Raw genomic sequence first — 21,308 nt, 5'->3', positions numbered from 1 at the left:
CAAAAATGACTAGCAGTAGAAAACAATTCGATCTAGATCATATCAGACCTTTCAAAAAAAAAAAAATCCTATCAAGCTTGATTTGCTTTGTAATTTGCATCCTCTTTGGGTCATTCTTTGTTTTTGTTTGGCTTGGGCCATTGTACTCTCTTCGCTGGCCCATTGGGCTGGTCTATTTAACTAAAGCTGAATTTGATGTAATATGCTCGTACATACATTTTTTTTAACTTTTTAAAAATAATAATAATAAGTTTGTGTTTGAGAGTAAATTTAAAATTGAAAGAAATTTAATTAATAATAAATTAATTTTTTTTTCTAATTTAAAATTCAAGTTATCGACTTAATGTTTTCAAACACAAAAAAAAATATTTTTAAAATTTGATTCGACCTATTATTTATGAATGAATTCTTATCAATTTGTTACTGAATGATTAGGTGACAAATCCATTAATGGTGCAACCTTTATTACAAAAATTTAAGTTCAGAAAAATCATCAAATAATGACTTTAAAAAATAAAAATAAAAAAGAAAAGAAAAGAAAAAAGTTGTTACACTCTTTCTGAAAATATATATATATATAGTAAGAAATAATGGAATGGAAAAAAAAAAAAAAAAAATTAGAGAAGAAAGAAGAAAAAAAATTAATGTTATATATATTTTTATACCAAATAAATAAATTAATTAATTATTTATAATATAATAAAAAAATAGGATAAGAATGGAAAAGAAGGGGAAAAAAAGTAAGAAAGAATAGAGAAGAAAAAACAATGCTATTTTTTTTCTTAAAAACAAATATATTATTTATAATATATTTATATTATAAGTATTATTTTTAATCGAATTTATCATAATTTATATTTTAATTACCTATGAATAAATCATCCGGTTTTAACTGAATTTGGATCAAAACCTGCCTTATTGACAAGATTTACAATCGTTGGTTTATTTAAAGATATTTATTAAACTCAATTGGCACAGATTCTCTGACAACACTTGAGATTTCTTCCAAGCAATTAAATAAAATAAAATCAACTAACCCACTACCACCATACTACTACTTTTTAGCATTTGCATATTATTATTTGTAATATCATTATTATCTAATTGTTGACAGATTCAGACAGCAATGGCGCTATTTGACTTTCGCAGTTTCCCTTGTTTAGCCACTCCTCTGACCGATCTATTTCATCTTCATTCATAGTTGCTTCTCGATACAGAATTTGTAACTTTTTAGGGTTTCTTTCGTTTCTTAAACCACACAACAGATACACTTATATGTATGCAATGATTATAACGAGAATTTGAATCTGAAACCCAAGCCACTGTTTGTGAAATTGAATGTACAAATAAATAAAATGGCTTGGGCGAACCCTTTTCAAGAAATAGCCAATTCGAAGCCACTGTTCTTGACGATCTACGCCACTGTACTCATCGGCATCGTCTTCTCTTCTTTTTATGTCTTCTCCGCCATTTACTCTTCTCCCAATTCACCCACGTGGTGGCTTCCCCCATCTACTTCCCGTACGTCTCTCTCTCTCTCTCTCTCTCTATATATATATATATATATATATATCTATATCTATGAGTGTGTGTGAGTGCGTGCCATTTTCTTTTCTTTTGTTGCATTGAATAGATTGTGGGTTATATTTATTTGTTGATTGCTTCTATATGAACTTGCTTTCTTTGCAAAAAATATATAGTTACTGTTTCACTACTTCACTGAATCGATCAAATTATAATATTGAGTATGAGCTTAGGTTGAATAACACCCTGGAATATGAGTATACAAAAATCAGGAATAATGGATTGTGGGATTAATTTGTACTTTTGAAAGATTGGAGATGCCCTGTTTCCAAGGATAATGTTATAGATAAATACATACTTACAGACGTGTGTGCGTGCATATACATGTACGGACATTGGTAATTTGCAGATAGCTAGTTTATATGAGACTGCAATCTATAATGCTTGGGTCAAAGTGTGTGTGTTTTCTTGTAGAGGGGCTAAGCTGTTGATGCTTCACTTAGTATCAGTTCCTTTCATGCTTAAGTTTCTTAGTTGGTTAATTTTCAATTTTTTATTAATCTATTTATTTTGGGGTATCCTTTGTTTACCTTCCGGCCATGGGATTGTGATCTACCATTTGAATTTGTTAAAGAGCTGCTCCTGGGGTTCTGGTCGAGTCCTTGTGATGTCAACCAAGAGTAACTTTACATAGACATACATATTTATAATTCACATAAACAGCATATAAGCTTTCTGTGTCACATTCTTTCTCAGAATATTGGCATTCTCCTTTTTGTTGAATTGCTCATTTGTCATTTCCCTCAACTGTGATTTGATTGTGATGATTTATGGATTTTACATGGTGTGGTCCATGCCTGAGAGGTTAAAAACTTGGTGTTTGCATTGTGAGAGATTTTAAGTGCAATCTGAAATGCATTAGTGGCTGTCCATTCACAATTCTCTGGGTCTTTCGGATTGGGAAGGACTTTCATATGTTTAGTGAACATGGAATCTACTTTGGACTGAGCTGATGATCAAAAGAGTTGTTTGACAATCTAACTCTATAGACTTCTTTCTCAATGGTTGTCAACAATAATTTTGTGGCAATGTTATGCAAAACGGATTAATAGATTAAAATTCATATTCTGACCATGCTAGATATTAAGTGCACATTACGTACATGAATTCTCTCCTTATTAGGGCGAGGGCAAACCCAGTGCACAAGGTTCCCGTCATTGCGGGGTTTGTTCCAAGATTATCCTTGGCTTGCGATCCCGAGCTTGGGTAATATTTCTTTGAAATTTCTACCACAATTTGTTGAAGACACTAACTTTAATGATGTTCTTCCTTCACACGTTAAGCTTTTTGTTTGCTTCTTCTTCCCACTATATATTATTTTATCCCCTTTTTTTTCCCTTCCCTACTTATACCCATGAGCGCATTATCTCAGGTGTAGATTCTCAATACTTGAATCAAGCATCCAACTCTTCTCAATTAAGAACAATGGGTGTAGTGACAGCGCTTGCACCCCATCCTCAAAGCAAATTGATGAAACCTATTTGGGAAGCTCCCCCTCCTGGTTCAAAAATGCCACATCTGAAGACCTTTCAGTTGACAAAAGAACTGGTTCTTGAAAGGGTGAAAGACAATGTTGTTATAGTGACCTTTGGTAACTATGCTTTTATGGATTTTATCCTGACATGGGTTAAGCACCTGACAGATTTGGGTCTTGACAATCTTCTTGTTGGTATGTGCTCCGTAACATAAGCCATGTATATTGTTTCAGTTTAATCATAAGGATTAAACTTTTTGTGTGAAGACACATTTACCTGTATCGCATATTTGATATGTTTAAAGTCTAAGAAAATGAAAGTTGCTGTTATAGGTGCAATGGATACAAAACTTTTGGAGGCTTTGTATTGGAAAGGGGTTCCAACTTTTGATATGGGTAGCCATATGAGCACAGTAGATGTTGGATGGGGCTCACCAACATTTCACAAAATGGGGAGAGAGAAAGTTATTTTAATAGATGCAATCCTGCCTTTTGGCTGTGAGCTTCTGATGTGTGATACTGACATGGTTTGGTTGAAGGTGCTCCTCTGTGCTTATTACTTTGATGATTATTATTATTTTCTATTATCTTTCTTGGGATCAAGCTCATCTCCCTCTGCTCACATTATTTTTGTCAATCTATCACTTGCTTTGTTTTTCCTCTTTGTTGGTAGATTATAGACATTTTGACTACAAATGTTTCTTTAGTCATTAATTATTTTACGAGTTTGATCTGGGGCTTGATGGGACACACTACTAGAAATCCAGATTCGATAATATAATATTTCTAAATTTCTTTGAGTGTCTTTTTTTTCTTGATTTTTTTATTATTGAAAATATGAACTACTTTGTTCTAGAGGTTGGTTTCTCTTTTGGGCCCTCTTGTTTGATGGAGTTTGTACCTGGGGGGATGCCCCTCTTAACTCTTGCACATTTGTTTTTTTTTTTTCCCCCCTTTTTTATACATCTTTTCCCTTTTTTTTTATATCATTTACTTACTTACCACACATACACACAGATAGATAGATAGATAGAAGAGAGGGAGGATGAACTACGCTTGAGTTGGCTTCTTCCTTCTTTTTTTCATACTATCAAGTCCCTTCACTAGAAGGGACTACTTTTTTTATATTTAAAAAAAATAAATAAATAAATAAATAAAAGTTAAAAAAAAAAAATGGAGGGTGTTCCACCCCCTTTGGAGACAGGACTAATCCCTTCACGGGCATCAGCCCTATCTGGTAGCCCTGGGAGGAGGTTTTTGACTCCCCCGGGAATTGAACACAAGACCTCTGAGTCATGTCCAGAGGTCTTATGCCAACTCCGGTACCTGTGGGGGTTTAAAGGGGGCACTTCGTAAAAGGAGAAGCATAACACATTCATTGTGATATATCGTAGACATTATAAATATAAATTTTGGTGGCTTAATAGCTAGATCAGTAATATATGACAATAAATTTTTTTATTTTTTTAAAATATATCTCATATTGCTTATTCTTCGTCTCTCATTTTACTCATTTCTTCTTTCTCTTTGCTCATGTTCTCTTCTTTATATTATTGCTTGTTTTTCTTATGTAATTCTCAAGGAGCTTTATGGATGTGTTGCTGAAAACATCTTTAAGAGATTTTGTAGTTTCTTTCTTATAGTTCTTTTCTTTTTCTGTTTGTTGGATTCTTTTCTCTAACTGCTATGGTTGTGGTACAGAACCCCCTTCCATATCTTGCACGTTTTCCAGAGGCAGATGTTCTTACTTCAACTGATCAAGTTATACCAACAGTTGTTGATGACAGGTTGGACATCTGGCAACAAGGTGAATATTGTATTCAAAAGCTTTTAATGCTTATCTATTTTCAGAGTGGTTGTTATTTGATATCTTATAGCTGTTTGTAGTTCAGTCTTCTGAACTCCAGTTAGCAAATCTTGAAAAGGATTATGTCTGCTTATTTCCTGACACATGAGCTAAGTTGCAACATTATAATGCCATCTTTGTTATGAAGAGTCGGTCCAACATGCATACTTGCAAGTGTGGAAAAAGTTGCTGTAGTAGGAGCAGCTTATACTACCTTCAATAAGTTTCTTTTATACTACCTTGTTTAAGGTGAAGTCATTCAAACAAGTCTTTATCTAACCACCCTCTGTATTCTATTTCATTTAAGGTGTTGTATAAATATACGTGATGATATGGTTTCAAATCTCCTTTATTTTAACAAAATAATTTTCCTCCTAGAATGGACAATTGTTGAACGAAACATGAAGTTCAATTTTTTTTCCTAGTTCATACTCACACACCCCCCTCAAGGAATTGTTTGCACCCAAGAGGATTCAAACCTTAGACCTGATGCTTCCTGAGGCACCAGAGCCAAGTTCTTACCCACTTGAGCCAACCCCTTGGGGTTCATGAAGTTCAATTTCATGTTTGCAAAGAGTCAATGCTTTTTACTGACTTTAAGTACAGAATAGGCGTGTGCGGTTCTTGTTTGTGGACACAATCTGCTTCTCATCATATACCTTCTGTTTCTTCTGATGAACTTTCTCAATCTGGAAACATCTTGTAGAATTCTGAGTTAACATGATGGTAAAAAGAAAGAATAAAATTGACTTATGTTGGTTTCCCGACTGGATGTGTGTGCATGCGTGTGCGTGGAAATGCATCAACCAAATTTTAGTATCCAGCTAGAATTCAAGGTACTTAAAAGTAGGCTTCTCTTGTTCCAAAAGTACAGCACTAGGTTTTAACTGAAACGCCTAACTTCTGCTGTAGCATAATATATTTTTTCTTGATGTCACTGCAAGAACAATTTTTTTCTTTGTAATAAAAGTTAATTTCTATTTTATCACATACGTCTTTTTTTTTTTTTTCTTATTCTCTAGAGTTCATGTGGTAGAGAATTACTGAATGGGCTTCAACAGAAAGAAACTTACTTTTGGATATATGGAGAACAAGGGAGGCTTCTTCTGAACCCATCGCAAAATTGTTTTGATGAACAGAATTATTATTATTAATTTTTATGTAAATAAGAAAGGAACAGAATTTCATAAATGATTATAGTTTTCATTTCTGAAATATTGTGATATTATCCAAAATAACAACGGCATACTTACTATCATTTTCACTGTTATCACACCCTTGGGTCCTGAATGAAACTTTGGTTCATTAAACATGTCATTACTGTTTTTAACTAAATATATGGAACCAGAGTTATAATTTAGAGGTCTTTGCATGTTATTCTAATGGACAATGAACTGAAAATCGTACAATTTTGAGTTATAGATTTTTGTATATAAAAATGGCATTTACATTAATTTGCCAGACAACCATATTCTGTTTTTGTGGCCAAGGCTATCAAAAGACTCCATCATTATCTGAAGTCTGACCTGAGTAAGGCCCGATTATGGGACCAAATGTGACTGTCTGTAGTAAGGCCAATATTCAGTGCTGGTCCTGTCTGGTGAGGTGCCAAGAGTCAAAAACTAGAGTAGGACAAATTTTAATGTTACTTTGTTCAAATTGGTTGTTTTCCACTCAAACCAGCATCCTCTTGCCTTTTGGCTTGAGTTTTTTTTTTCCATATAATGTAATGGGTCCCTTGAACGTAACTTGTGGTTCAAATGTACAACAAACAAAGGCTTGGCCCCACTACTTGGGGTCGGATACATGAATTCTATTTTTCATTCTCTTCTAATGTCATAGCCTCAATCAAACCATATGTTTTCACATCTTTCGTCACTAACTCCACCTGTGTTTATTTCGGTCTTCCTCCATGTGGACCATTTCACTTTTCCTACTTGGTGCATCTAGTGGTCTTCTTTACACATCTCCAAACTATCTTAATCGATTTCTCTCATTTTATCTCTAATTGGTTCAACTTCAATCATCTCGCAATGTGTTTCTTTTTAATTCTATCCTTTCTTGTCTTGTCGGACATTCATCTCAACATTTGCATTTTGACCAAACTCGCTTTATGCATATGTTGTTTCTTAGTTGCCCAACATTCTCTTTCATGAAGAGTGGTTTGTCTAATAGTTGTTTTATAGAACTTCCCATTCAATCTTACGGAGATACGTTGATCACACAATATGGGGGGGGACAAATTCCTCCATTTAATCCATCATGCCTTGATTCTTTGTTTAATATTATCTCCAGATAGCAGAGATGTTCACCTTTTTGTATTTCTTGATCCTCAATCTTCACAACTGCCATATTTTTACTTCTAGATTACTAAAATTACATCTCATATATTCAATTTTATTCATACGTTAAATCCTTTTTGTTATAGAGCTTTCCTCCGAATCTCCTATTTAGCACTTCTTCACTAGTTTCGTCAATTAAACAATATCATCAACAAATAACATACACCAAGGAATCTCATTTTGAATGTGTATTGTCAGTTCATCTATAATTATGGAAAAAAGTAAAAGCATATAGGCTTCCATGCTGACCCTTCATGTAAGCCTACATTAGTTAACGTTTCTACCATATTCATTCTAATTATGGTAACACTTTCATCGTACATGTCGTCTATCAAGTTGTATATCCCTTTGTGACACCTTTCTTTTTTTAAATCCTCCATATTAGATCTCCAGGCACCCTATCATAAGCTTTCTCTGATTATCTTTCTTTTTTGTATATTGTTTCATCAGTCTCCTCAATAAGAAAATTGCCTCCATCATTGACCTTCCTGGCATGAATTCAAATTGATTTTTGGATGCTTCCGTTCCTGTCTTAGTTGTTCTTCAATCACTCTCTCTCTCTCAAAGTTTCATAGTTTGACTTATTAATTAAAAATCACGATAATTGGTACAAATTTGGATACCCCCTTCATTTTATTTATATAGGCACTAAGATACTTTTGCACCACTCATCATGTTTGTTTAGTTTTTATCATCTTATTAAACAATTTTATTAGTCAAGACACACTGTCATCTTCTAGACACTTCCAAACCTTAATAAGAATGCCATATAGTCTTAGTAGTGAGTACCCAACCTGATTTGACTTCTGTATTATATTTTTATTCTCACACTCCATAATCCTACAAAAAAATATAAACCTACTTTCTAGATAAGTTTTATTTAACAATTTCTCAAAGTAATTTTTCCATCTTTCTTTAATGCCGTCATCCTTTTACTAAACCCTTAAATCTTCACTCTATATATATTTAACAATGGTTAAAAAAAACTCTAGTTTTCCTCTCCCTTAGTTTAGCAACTTATATATATATATATATTCTTTTTTCCATCTCTTATACCTAATTTAGAATAGAGATCATTGTATGATTTGTATTTAGCTTCTTTCACTAGTTTTTAAATTTCTTTTTTACATCTTTGTATTTTTCAAAGGTATTTCTATATTTTTAGTTTTTGTTCAGTTCATGACCTTCCCCGTTTGTTTATATGATGGTTTAGACATATTCATTCCACTAATAAGTTACCTTAGATAATTCATAATTGGTCTTTTTCCTTTTGATTCTTGAAGGTCAGCTCTTGATACTTGTTTATTACACTTGGTCATTCTATTCCACGTTAAGTTTCTTTCATCTTCTAAATTCCATGTTTCTACTTTTAGCATTCTTCTTAAATGATTCTACTTTCTGCCCTCTTAAATTTCACCACCTAGTTCTTGGATCCATACTTTTGTTTCACTTTTTTTATTGTCCTTTTATATATAGACATCTAATGCTACTATCCTAAGTTGTGATGTTAAATCTCCTAGGATAATCTTACAATAGTTTCAATGTTAAGCAATCTATCTTTCTAATTAGAAAAAAGTTGATTGGACTCATATTTGATCAACTTTTGATGGTTATTCAATGTATATCTCTTTACAAAATAGGTATTTCCAATCAGATTATATGTCAATGCATAGTCTAAGATGTCCTCCCCAGCATCATTTCTATCTCCAAACCTGTGTCCACCATGTACCATCTCACACCCTCCATAATCTCTTCTTACATGATCATAAAATCTCCTCCTATATATAATTTTTCTCCTTTGAATATCCCTTGAATTAATTCCTCTATATGTTTTATTTTCTAATGTGTTCATCTAGTCTTGTCTGGAGTGGGGTGCATAAGCGCTAAATATATTAACTGTATTTCTTCTTCTTTTTTCCTAGTTTATTAACTTTATTTCTTCTCATCACATGGTCTATTAATATTATTTCATCCTCTTCTCTAATCACAATTATAATATCTTCTTTTAAATTCGTATTAATGATTATCCATTCTTCATTTCTATGTCAATATTTTCTATATAATAGAGTTTATATCATGTATTCTCAATTTTTCTAGCTTTTTCTGTATCCATTAACTTTTTATAGACATAATATATTAACCATCCTTCTAATCGTAGTGTCTATCAACTCCATTCCTTAACGTTCTTATATTCCAAATCCATAATCTAAGTTATCCTGAGCTAACTTCTTTACCCACACTTGTTTAAAAAAACACAAGAATCCTTGCCTACTTTGCATCAGGGCGCCGATGTGGCATCCCTTGCTAATTTTCCATGGTATGCGGAAGCTAATGCATCGCATTGCTTAAGGGTAATGCTTTAGCATTTACTCATATCCTCTTAGGATTCATATTCGTATTGGTCCGTACAAAAGTTTTACACACTGGCTATCAACCTACCTAAAGCAACTCCCTCCTTTTTCCAAGCTTGGGACTGGTTATATAAAGATAAGGCAATATCAAGACATAAGCAGAGTTCATTTGGGTTTAAATGTGAATGTAAACTATAAGATCCATTTACAGAAGACTTGATCTTAATCTTTTAAATAGATTCAATAAGACTATCCCTTCAAATTAAGGCCCAAGAGACGGGGTCTTTACCAAGCGTGGCTGGAAAACCTAGACTGGTTTGACATAGGATGATAAATATGTGTACTTCGTAATATAGGCACAGGGGTGGAAGTAGCTACCTGTTTACCCTATTAAGTGATGGGCCCTTTATCCATTACTAGGCCTAGGACTTGGACAGTGGAACTGGTCAACTGTTGGGCATGTCGATCTGCTTCTACTTTATTGGCATTGAACCTGTAAGGATGTGAATGATGGATCCATGTATATGCGCTTTCATACAGGGACCCAAAATTGGATGATAGGCATTTCGCCCTAATAGTTTTCAGCATTTAGCCAAGAACCAGGCAAAAACCCAGAACTGGAGGAAATAATGGGTTTAGTTATACATATTCTTTTATCATTAAAGCTTAATCTTTGTCTCACTTCTATAGTGCTTCTCATCCTGGCCACTTGACCTCACATATTTTTATCAACTGAATACATTCATCTTTATAATAAACTCAAGTACCTTGTATATATATATATATATATATATATATATTCATGTTCAAATCTGTACTTTGATCAAATAGGTTAGTTGTGATTAAATGACATTCTTCATATTTAAGGTAGGATTACTATTTAGCTGCCATTTCACTAATGAAATTCTTTTTTCACCTTGGACAGTTGGTGCTGCCTACAATATAGGAATTTTCCACTGGCGCCCTACTGATTCTGCAAAAAAGTTGGCAAAAGAATGGAAAGATATGCTTCTAGCTGATGAAAAGATATGGGATCAGAATGGCTTCAACGACCTCGTGCGCAGGCAGTTGGGACCATCTGTTGTTGGGGAAAGTGGACTTGTACATGCTTATGATGGAAACCTCAAGCTAGGACTGTTACCAGCTAGTATATTTTGTAGCGGCCATACTTTCTTTGTCCAGGTAGGGTCTATTTAATAGTTTTTTTCTGTGCACCAGTCTTATTCCTGGGCTCTCTGTGTGCATCCCAGATCTTCAGTTCCTTTTCTGATTTTGCTTGCTTAAATCCTCAACAAATAGCAGAATAAATTGTATAGTGTGTTACATCAATCCTTATTTGTATTGGCAGGCCATGTATCAACAACTCCGAATGGAGCCATATGCTGTGCACACCACTTTTCAATATGCTGGTACTGAAGGAAAGCGGCATCGACTACGTGAAGCAATGGTTTTCTATGATCCGCCAGAATATTATGACTCACCAGGTAATTCAGAGCCATATCTTACATTCATTCTTGCAAATTGCTTTCTCTGTAGACTGTTCTTCGCAAGGTGTGATTGATTATTTTGGCTCATCTTAACTTCCATTATATCTTGATCAACATTATATTTGTTAATTTTATCCATTGCATCTTCTTCTTCACTATTATCTTTTTCCAACATTATATTTGTTAATTTTATCCATTGCATCTTCTTCTGCACTATTATCTTCTTCTTGTTTAAATTTACTTTATTTTTTTTATTTTTTTGTCTATTAGTGAAATTCACTAAAAAAAACTGCCATAAAATGAGCACAACATAAAGTTATTTGATTCTTTTCTGATCCATGCATCTCATTCCTGGATATATTTTCTACATATTCATTTCTATAGAAGCTTTCTAATTTTATTGTTTTCATTCATTCTTTTTTAAATGATTAAACAGCCAGATTAATGAGGCTAACAGTTTAGATTATAGCTGCTGTCCTGTGTGTATATTATCAAATTTATTTTAAACAATTTACTAATGATGATGAATAAGGGAAAAATGAGCATTATCACTGTAGAACTCAACAAAGTATGTTCTATCTGGGGCTGGACGTGTAGAAATATGTGTGACTTTCTCTAAGGCAATATTTTATGTTAATTCATAGATCCACCTTCCTTCGGTTACAAACTCAAGCAACATACATTTTGGCCTTACCCTTGTTAGCATTGCTAACATGAAATTCTGTCCACTTTTAATTTTTAGTCACTGGTCTCAAGTGCTTATTACCACCACTATCTTAGATGACTCTTTTTCACCTTGCCCTTAATTGGGATTGCTTCCCATAAGATTTATAAATTTTTAGTTCCTTCCATTCTTGCTCAATGCTCATTCAACTTGCTTATTCTGTGAACACGTTTTTCAATTCTTAAGCATTTGGTAACATATAGCACAGTTGCACTTCAAATATCTTTTTATTTATTTTTCTTTAATTTATTAGGTATGCATTGATATCACAACACCAGAGAAATACTCAAATTCATTTAAATGTGGTTGATTGAAATATACTCCAATCCTCCTCTGTTCTATGGAGACTGATTCCAGATAAAGGAAATATTAACATAGTTGAAAATAATAGAAACGAATGTCCCATCAGCATTTCTTCTGAGTAAATTGTATGCTCATGCTACTATGTACCAAAAGAAATAGAAATAATAAAGGGACTTAAAAACCTATTCTTGCCATGCACAATGCGTTTGTTTAGTGGGACGCGAGAGCTAGAATGTTCTCACTCTGTCTAATTCCCACATTCGGCATTATAACGGGAACTACATTTCTATGGGATGTGGTACAATCAGTTAGTAGATAACTGATTCCACCTGGGATGTAAAATTCTCATTCCCATAGTCTTGGAATCAAAGTTTAAGTCTTATAGCTCAATCCTTGTCTGTTGTGCGAATTAATAACTAGTTAATATCAATTATTAAAAAATATGAGTAACATGAAAATAAATAATAAAAACTATAGATACACTTTAATAATGTTATACTCTATTTTCAATAGCAATGGGTGCAGTAATTGAATTATATGTACTTGTACATAGTAACATTTGCTTTTGAGATAACTACTTTGTTGCAAGAGAAGCTGACAATTTAACTTCTTTGAAAAACTTGTGCAGGAGGTTTCTTGACATTTAAACCGTCTATTCCCAAGAGCTTGTTGCTAGATGGGGACCATAATATTAAATCACACTTTTCTCTCATTAATTACCAAGTATGCATGTATTAACCTAATCCTACTGACTCTATTACAATTTATCTTTTTATAACTACCATTTTGCATTTCATTAATAATATAGTGAATTGTTCTCTTCAGATAAAACAAATAAGGTCAGCGCTTGCAATTGCTTCAGTGTTGAATCGTACACTGGTGAGAACCATTCTAACCTATGACATCTTAGTTATTTTGATCTTACTCTATTGTTGAAGGAAAAATGAAAATTTGCGTGTTTAGCATACTCATTAGCATTATGGAGAACTGCTTGCTCTTTTATATATTTGCATGATCACATGCTAGTTCTACAGCTGTAATAATAATAAATAAGATCATGATATATATATATATATATATATCTCATACTGATTTTCCTCAAATTTTATGATAGAAATTGATTTAATAAAGGTTAGTTTTGGTGTAATGGGAGTCTTCTTGTTAACAAAAATATAAATAAAAAAGTAGGAAACATTAATACTCCTGCTATGGTTGAATTATTATTAATTCTAGTTTTTCATTCATCAAAGTGTTATATACCCATTTCGAAGCTCTGAGAAGGGAAACCTCATCTTCAGCTCAAATTTGTAACATCATAAGTTTTTAAATTTGATTAGTTAAAAGAATATCTACTTGCTAGTGTAATACCATAGAAAATGTATTTGCCCTCTGTCGTTATTGAGTTTCTTTTTTTTTTTTTTTTTTTTTTTTGTCCTAGTTTATTGAGTTTCTTTTTTTGAAAATATAGAGATTATATATATATATATATATATATATAATTTATTTTTATGTAAATTTTAGTGCATAAAAGGGCTGCTTATTATCAGTCATAATGGGATTATGATGGAAGCTAATAACACATTGGGTAATTATAGTTCTAAAATAATAATATAAAAGGCTTTTATGCATGTTAATTTTCAGATAATTTGTTGTGTCAACGTGTTCATGTGCTGTTCTGGTGTTCGTGTTTCATAGATTTGCACACGCTTGGTAGCTTGATCTTTGATGATTGCACCTAGCATTGAACCCTAGTTGGTCACCTTCTGTTTATTAAACAAAAGTATCTAATCAATATTTTTCTTTGCACTAGGAAATAAAAATACTGCCTCCAATCATGCACATTCTTTTCGGATATCAATATAAAAATGCAACTGCAATCTATTATTGTGTATGAACTTTAAGCCAGGATTACGGTGGTGTACCTTGTTGGTAAGAGATATGTGTCTGTTTTAGTAAATCTAATTACAAAATATTGTTTGGCTGATCAATTTAGTCTCTTATATTTGCTAATACTGTTTTGAAGTCCTCATCTTGATCTCCTTTTTGTTCTTTATTGTGATTTTTAGGTTATGCCTCCACTATGGTGCAGGTTGGATAGGTTGTGGTTTCCACATCCTGGAATTTTGGTGGGGTCTATGACAAGACAACCTTTTCTCTGCCCTTTGGATCATGTGTTTGAGGTACTCTCTTTTGTTTAAATTTATAATAACTATGATTTTTGTTCGAGTTTGGTAGGATCATATGTATCTTTTTCTTTTTTCTCTTTCTTGGTTGTGTATAGGTGATGATGCCCTTTTCTTAAATCCCTCTTGAATAAGCTTTCTGTGGTGAAAGCAACTATCTAGGAAGCACGGACACTCCAAATTGGATGAAGAATCCATGTCTGACACATGTCGGACACACCAAAAAACGTGTCTGGAATTTTTTATTTTTTTTAATTTTCGAACGCGGCATAGACACTCTGCGAACACGCGTCCGACACTCTAGGGGTGTGTGTCCGACACTCATCTCTTATTTTCGGGGGTCTAAAAGATAATTTTTGAAAGACAATTGGGTTAAAGTATAAATATGTGAAGTTATTTAACAACTTTTACTCACTTATGTGGTTAGTACGTAATAACTTCTAAACTTGCAATTTTAGACAAAACAAATAGATATTTAAGGGCCAGTCGTTACCCTATTACAGTAGATGAATTATGATATGTGTATTTTTTTCATTATGAGGTTGATGAAAAATAGTAACACTCAGTAATTTTTAAAGTACTACATCATATGTATATAATATATATACTATTCGCCATGTCCCTGCCGTGTCCGTGTCTTAATTTTTTTGGATTTGCCGTGTCTGTGTCGTGTCGTATTCATGTCCCGTATCTGTGTCTGTGCTTCTTAGGCAACCATAATAGTTATGCTTTGAATTAAAGAATCTATTGTTCATAGCTTTACAGCTAGAATGTCACTGGTGTTATTGAAAAATATTTTCACATTAACGTTAAAGAATTAAATTTGAACTTCGAGCAACAGACTTATTTAATAGCTATGGTTCATGTAATAGGACTTGTGGATGATTTTCTGACTTGGACATGGAAAATCCCAAAATTCTTCTTCTGCATGAGTTCTGTAACCCTCTAAACAGTCATAGATTAATAAGTTTGTATCTAAGTTTCATATTAATCAATGACTGTTTAGAGGGGTTATTAAGATCCCTTATGTTCCAGGTTGCAGAAGTTTGAACTACTTCCAACCTCTCTAACCTGGTGAACTTTCTTCGCATGCTTCTTCTTCCTACTTTCCTTCCATTATTAGGTTTCTTTGGATCCTGAACATCTATAACCTTTTTCAGAAATGACTTGATCATTCTTACTAATTATGATGGTACTAGGTCTTTTCATCCAATTCCAGAATCACTGTTTAGGACAAGAAATTTATTTGCAGATTCCTTAATTGGTATTGCACTTTGGGAAGCAACAAATATCTTTTTCACTTTATCAACCAATAACCATAGTCTTATCCTTGACCATAAGAATATCAGTTTCTTCTCTTTGAACTACAGATACATGTGCATTCCCAATCTTTATTGTTATCGTTATTGTGTAAGACATCCTTTATTATGCTTGCTTAAGAAAGGGAAACTAGCCTGGTTGTGAAATCATTTTGACCAATTTTGGATTTTGATAACATTTTGAAAAAGCCGTGGACATGGATTTTGAAATTGAATTATTGATTTGGAAAATGTTGCGGAGTACTTTCGTAGACTAAAATAATGGCTCAGCCAACTATTATTAAAATCATATTGATTTCCCTTTGGTTGTGAGTACTGTGATATGATGTACCGCTGTGATAGCGACATTTTATATTCAATTGAAATTTTAAATTGATTTATTATGGTGATCTAGGAAGCACGGACACTTCAAAATGAGCGAAGAATCCGCGTCCGACACGTGTCGGACACGGACACGCGTCGGACACGCCCCGACACGTGTCGGACACGCCAAAAAACGTGTCTGGAATTTTTTTTATTTTTTTTAATTTTCGGACACGGCGCGGACACGACTCCAACAACTCGGACACGGCTCAGACAGCTCGGACACGGCTCAGATACGGCTCGGACACACTTTTCTGGAATTTTTTTTTTTTTTTTTTTTTAATTTTTAATGCTGATATGTTATTTTTTATTTTTAATTTTTAATGCTGATATGTTCTAGTTTTTGTTTTGTACTACCCTAAAGATGCTGATATATATATATACTAACCTAAAGATGCCACAATTCGCCGTGTCCGTATCCTAAAGTTGCTGATATATATATATACTAACATATCAGTGATATATATATATATATTCCAACCTAAACATATCAGTGTTTTTTTTTAAAAATTATTAATGCATATATATATATATATATATATATACTATTCGCCGTGTCCGTGTCCTAATTTTTTTGGATTTGCCGTGTCGCCGTGTCCATGTCGTGTCGTATCCGTGTCCCGTATCCGTGTCCGTGCTTCTTAGATGGTGATGGTTTCAGATTGATGAAATACTCTGAATCATAGAATGTAAGAGAATGCCTAGATCCCTAACCAATATGTCTGAGATATGGTCTGAGTCTGAAAATTCTCAAAACCAAAACAATTGTGAGAATAAAATAGTTGCTAAATGTGTGGTCATGAATTGATAAAGAAATAAAGCTGGGCTTTATATTGTCATCTTGATGGTTTTGGACTGTTATCTCATTCCAATTATTCTTGATATGATGATCAAAGAGCAATGTCGTTTTCAAAATCCATTTCTTTAGATGGTCTGAGACTTTATCCTTGTATCTTTTGCTGATATCGCTTCCATTATGTTTAAGATGGTTTCGGACCTCGTTTTGTCTTTCATTGATTTTGCATTTGTTATCATTGAGACGGTCTTGTTATTGTGCCTTGGATTGATGCTGCTCCCATTTTATTCGAGATTGTGATACCCTCGGTTTGAACATTGTAATGACAGTCTTGGACTGCTGTTATGATATCCTCGGGTTGATTTCTTGTGATGTTTGTGGGCCATTTTGTAAGTACGACTTGTTTTGTGGATTAGCATTATGTATGTGTGTTGGGGGTGACTCCTGGAAGAGGCCTTGCATGCTAGGGGCTAGCGGGAAGTATCCAAGATGGTGACTCTCCAGTACGCGATGCCTGAGGTGACTTGGTAAGAAGATTCAGGTTAAGTCGGTTGTTGTTGGGGGTGACCGGGGGATGATCTCGTATACTGGTTATGTCATCCAAAATTTTGGTATTCTACTATGATTTTGGGTTGCAATCTGGGGTGACAAACTGGTAATGGTTGACAGAAAACCACTACAAAATTGTCTCAACAGAAAATATACCACCAAAGTGACTTATCAAAAAAAGAAAACATCACAGTGTGGGATTGCTAGTGATCGACTTAAAACCACTACCATGATCTCGTTCAGAGATAAATCATTCGTCTTACAGAATTACTATTTGGCGAGGTTAAATCTTCCGCAGCACTAACCTTATGTGAATATAGTTCTATGATTCAAATGGATGTGTGTTATAACTGGTGACATGGAATGTGTTATTTGTATTACTTTTATAATTTTGATGACATGGAGAAACTAAATTTTGTTTCCTACAGTGCATTTGTGCTCACTCCCCCATTGACTTACTTTTAGGTCCTTACTAGTTGGGGACTGAATAAACTTGTATGTGGGGAAAGTTATGAATTGAGAGACTTTCAACCAGAAAGCACCCTTTTATTTATTGCTTTAATGTGATGATAATTTCATCATTATGAAGTGAAGTGATTGAAACCTGATGGACCATCTGGTACATATCACCGATTTAGAATTCATTGATCTTTTAAACCTTCTGCATATTCAATTCCCCTAGAAGTAGAACTTTTTGGTAATATCTAACTCAATGCTATATCTTTTTTTTTGTTGTTGTTGAATTTCGGGGGAAAATCACTTTTGTTAAGTTGCTTTTCAACATCTTTGGGCCTCTCTATGAGTGTCATTCCGAGAACCACTTTTGTTTTAATGGTTCTTCAACATTTTTTGAAACTCTTTGTCATGTAATTCTTTTAAAAATTACTCTCCTCTTTGTTCACTCACTTTCTACTTAATGTCACTTGAAACTAAATTTTCTTTAGAAACTTCTTAATTTTGTATTGATTATATTCATACAATTTTCAAAAAGTTCAAGACCAGTTCGACAAACGTGTAACTGCCTCTTTATCTCATTTGAATTTGAGTTTTTATATTGAGTTAAACCTTCCATACAAGTTGTATAAATAGAAAACTAAAAAAATCCCAAAGAATCTGGACTCCTCATTCCATCCTTTCTCAATTTTCAAGTTTGCTACCTATACTAATCAAAAATTGTACGATTGCAGGTGAATGTCATGTTAAAAGAACTTCCTATTGAGGAATTTGGACCTGGGATCAATTTTAGGGAGTACTCTTTCTTTGACAATCCATCGGTGCCCAGAGAGGTATGTACAAATCAGCCGCGTTCGGATCAATGAATTACTATCCTCATTTTTTTTTTTTTTAATAGCGAAGCTACCACCTGTTTGTTTCAGGTAAAGGATTCATGGCTTGATGTTCAACTTTGTCAAGAAGGATCCCTGGATTGTCATGTATCAAACAATACAAATTCACTGAGAGTACTAAAATTTCCAAAACAGAGCAAAGAAGAAACGGTATTCCCAATTAATCTACAAGCTTCATACATGCCGATTTTTCCAGATGCTTTAGTTATATATTTCTATATACTCTCTCTATATCAATTTGTTAGTCCTTCCCAGAAAAGTCAACTTTTTAAGGAGATATCAAGTATGATTTTCAGGAACTACCCCTGTACTCTCAGTAATCCTTCACATTCAACTAAAAATGGAGATTTTAGGAATGGAATAAAATTGCCGTTTTGACTCTTTGAAGTGTCCAGTATATGACATGCTAGCATGAGCAGCTCAATACAAATGGAGGTCTAGGGCAAAATCTACAAATGAGACTTCGTATGTATACATTTAACATTAGTTTAATGAACATTAATTACTTCCTCCTTGATTTTCTCCTCTAGTTTCGCCTTTGTTATCTTCTCCTTGGTTTTCTTCTTCAGTTTATATGAAAGAATTGTACATATGTATTACACATTTCCATATGAATTTATAGAGACCGTCTTATAATAGGCCCATGTGAAAAAAATCTATGTGGGGCCTTAGGCGACCGCCTTAGTCTCTCGCTTTAAGGTCAGTCTTGGGCTTCATTCTTAATCCAGTGGTCTGACCTTAGACTGGCTAGTAATGATCCAAGCTTTCTCTTGAACCAATATATCTCTGGTCATTTCCCCATTTAAGATAATAAATTTGTTAGCATAGCTCCCCTTCACACAAGTTCTGAAGGATGAACCCTGTATTGTTAACTATATATCTACTATTCCAATTTTATTTCACTAAAATTACCAACTGATCATATTGAATTATAATTGTCTTATCTACAGTTCAAAACAGTATTCTCTTCATTCAAGGATGTCAAAGTCATCCAATTCTTATCAATGCACGATGCGTTTTCAGGTTTTACTGACAAGGCAAGTTTAGTTCAGTGCTTTATTGAAGATTTTTATGTTTTTTTTACACATATTATGTTTATTCATACAATGTGACTAATTTTATGTAAATATATGGTCAGACGAGGGACAAGAGATTCAGGAAACGTGTGAGTCGTTATGTAGGCATATGGTGTTGCGTGGATGGTCACACTCCCGGCCACATATATTATGACATGTATTGGGATGAGAAACCCGGTTGGAAACCTTTACCGCCCCAGACTCCTGCAGATGACCATCCACCGTGGTGATGCCCAATCTTGCCATTATATGTCACTGCACCAGCAAAGTAGGGGGGGAAACACTGGATAATGCAATTTCCAGATCTGCCCCAGTACCTAACTTGTATTGTTGAAACCATGACAACTGTATCCATATTTATAGACAGGTGTATTTTATATATATATATATATATATATACTCTTTTGAAATTTATTGTGAGGCCATTAGAATATAATCTTTGAAATAGGAATAGGGTGTAGAGTTTTTTTGTACATGACTACTGAAAAATTTTGATTTTTTTTAACTATTCAGAAATGCAAATAAAACAAGAAGCTAACCTTTCTGTGTTGAGTGTTGAGTTTTGAGTTTGAGATCCATTGTGGTTCTAACAGGAATGCTGGAATGGATGGATTAGATACAAATATAACATCTGGCATTATTTATATAAAGTGACTATGATACTTGAAACCGTTTTTCGGAGAAAACTTAATTGGATGGTGATTTGGTATCACCAACTGATTAGATGTTGATACATAGTGATAAGATTTACTAAAATAAAGTATTTTTACTTGTGTGATAGGATACAATTGTTTGATGGTGCGCATAACAAAATATTAAAGGTGCAAGGAAGTCTTTCTCCGTGTTTCAACGCTTATTAACATACCTAGTTTGGTTGGAAGTTCCTTATTTTTAGAGTATTATAATTATTACCTCTTTTTTTACTTTATATAGTGGCCAATAATTGTGAGTTATATTTTGTACTATTTTTTTTTTTTTTCCATAGTTGATACTCACACACACATGCCTCCAAGGAAGCTTGAACCCTTGATCTTCCTTTGAAAAGTAGAGACCTGATATCGCTAGGTCACTGCATGTTTAATATATATATTTTGTACTATACAAATACACTTTCCAAAACAATTTATTTACTTTTCACGATATTCATCTCACCAAAAGAAATCGATTATGAAGATAGGACAAAGGGAAAATAAAAATAATAATAATAATAATAATAATAATTTATATCCTTGTATGACTTTTACATTGTATTTGAATATTCAAAGATAGAGGAAAGAAAAAGTGAAAAATATTGGAACTGTTGGTAAAATACTTTTGAAAATTCTGGTAACAAAAACAATTTTAGAAAGTTGCAATGGAAGTTTTGAATTCAGGCCGCCTTTTTCAAACTAAGTTTTGGATAATAATTTCCAAACGCATTTCTGAATTGTTTTATACTTTCCAGTTTTGTACGAACAAATTATTCTTGAGGAGTGCTAGCGACACTCACAGGTGCGACTGTCGCTCCACACTCGCATACGTGTCAACAGCTAATAGGCTGCTGACTTTTTTGTTTTGCTTGCACT

At 33.5% G+C, this 21,308-nt stretch overlaps 1 protein-coding gene across 1 annotated transcript; it reads left to right on the top strand.

Annotated features, from left to right (window-relative positions):
* Positions 1 to 1,006: 1,006 nt before the first annotated feature.
* On the top strand, positions 1,007 to 20,295 carry LOC132282347 (arabinosyltransferase XEG113). The gene is made up of 13 exons (XM_059783997.1): positions 1,007 to 1,521; positions 2,957 to 3,253; positions 3,392 to 3,597; positions 4,760 to 4,865; positions 10,523 to 10,779; positions 10,946 to 11,081; positions 12,740 to 12,834; positions 12,937 to 12,990; positions 14,178 to 14,291; positions 18,509 to 18,607; positions 18,698 to 18,817; positions 19,618 to 19,704; positions 19,806 to 20,295. Exons 1-13 carry the CDS (start codon positions 1,356 to 1,358, stop codon positions 19,971 to 19,973), a joined length of 1,905 nt encoding a protein of 634 aa, XP_059639980.1. The 5' UTR covers positions 1,007 to 1,355; the 3' UTR covers positions 19,974 to 20,295.
* Positions 20,296 to 21,308: the final 1,013 nt, after the last annotated feature.

The sequence above is a fragment of the Cornus florida genome, unplaced genomic scaffold, assembly GCF_030987335.1.
Source record: "Cornus florida cultivar Cherokee Brave unplaced genomic scaffold, ASM3098733v1 CherokeeBrave_3.0.0_Hap2_Chr11, whole genome shotgun sequence".
NCBI lineage: Eukaryota > Viridiplantae > Streptophyta > Magnoliopsida > Cornales > Cornaceae > Cornus > Cornus florida.
The sequence above is the reverse complement of the archived record's forward strand: the minus strand, read 5'-3'. Positions and strand labels throughout refer to the sequence as shown.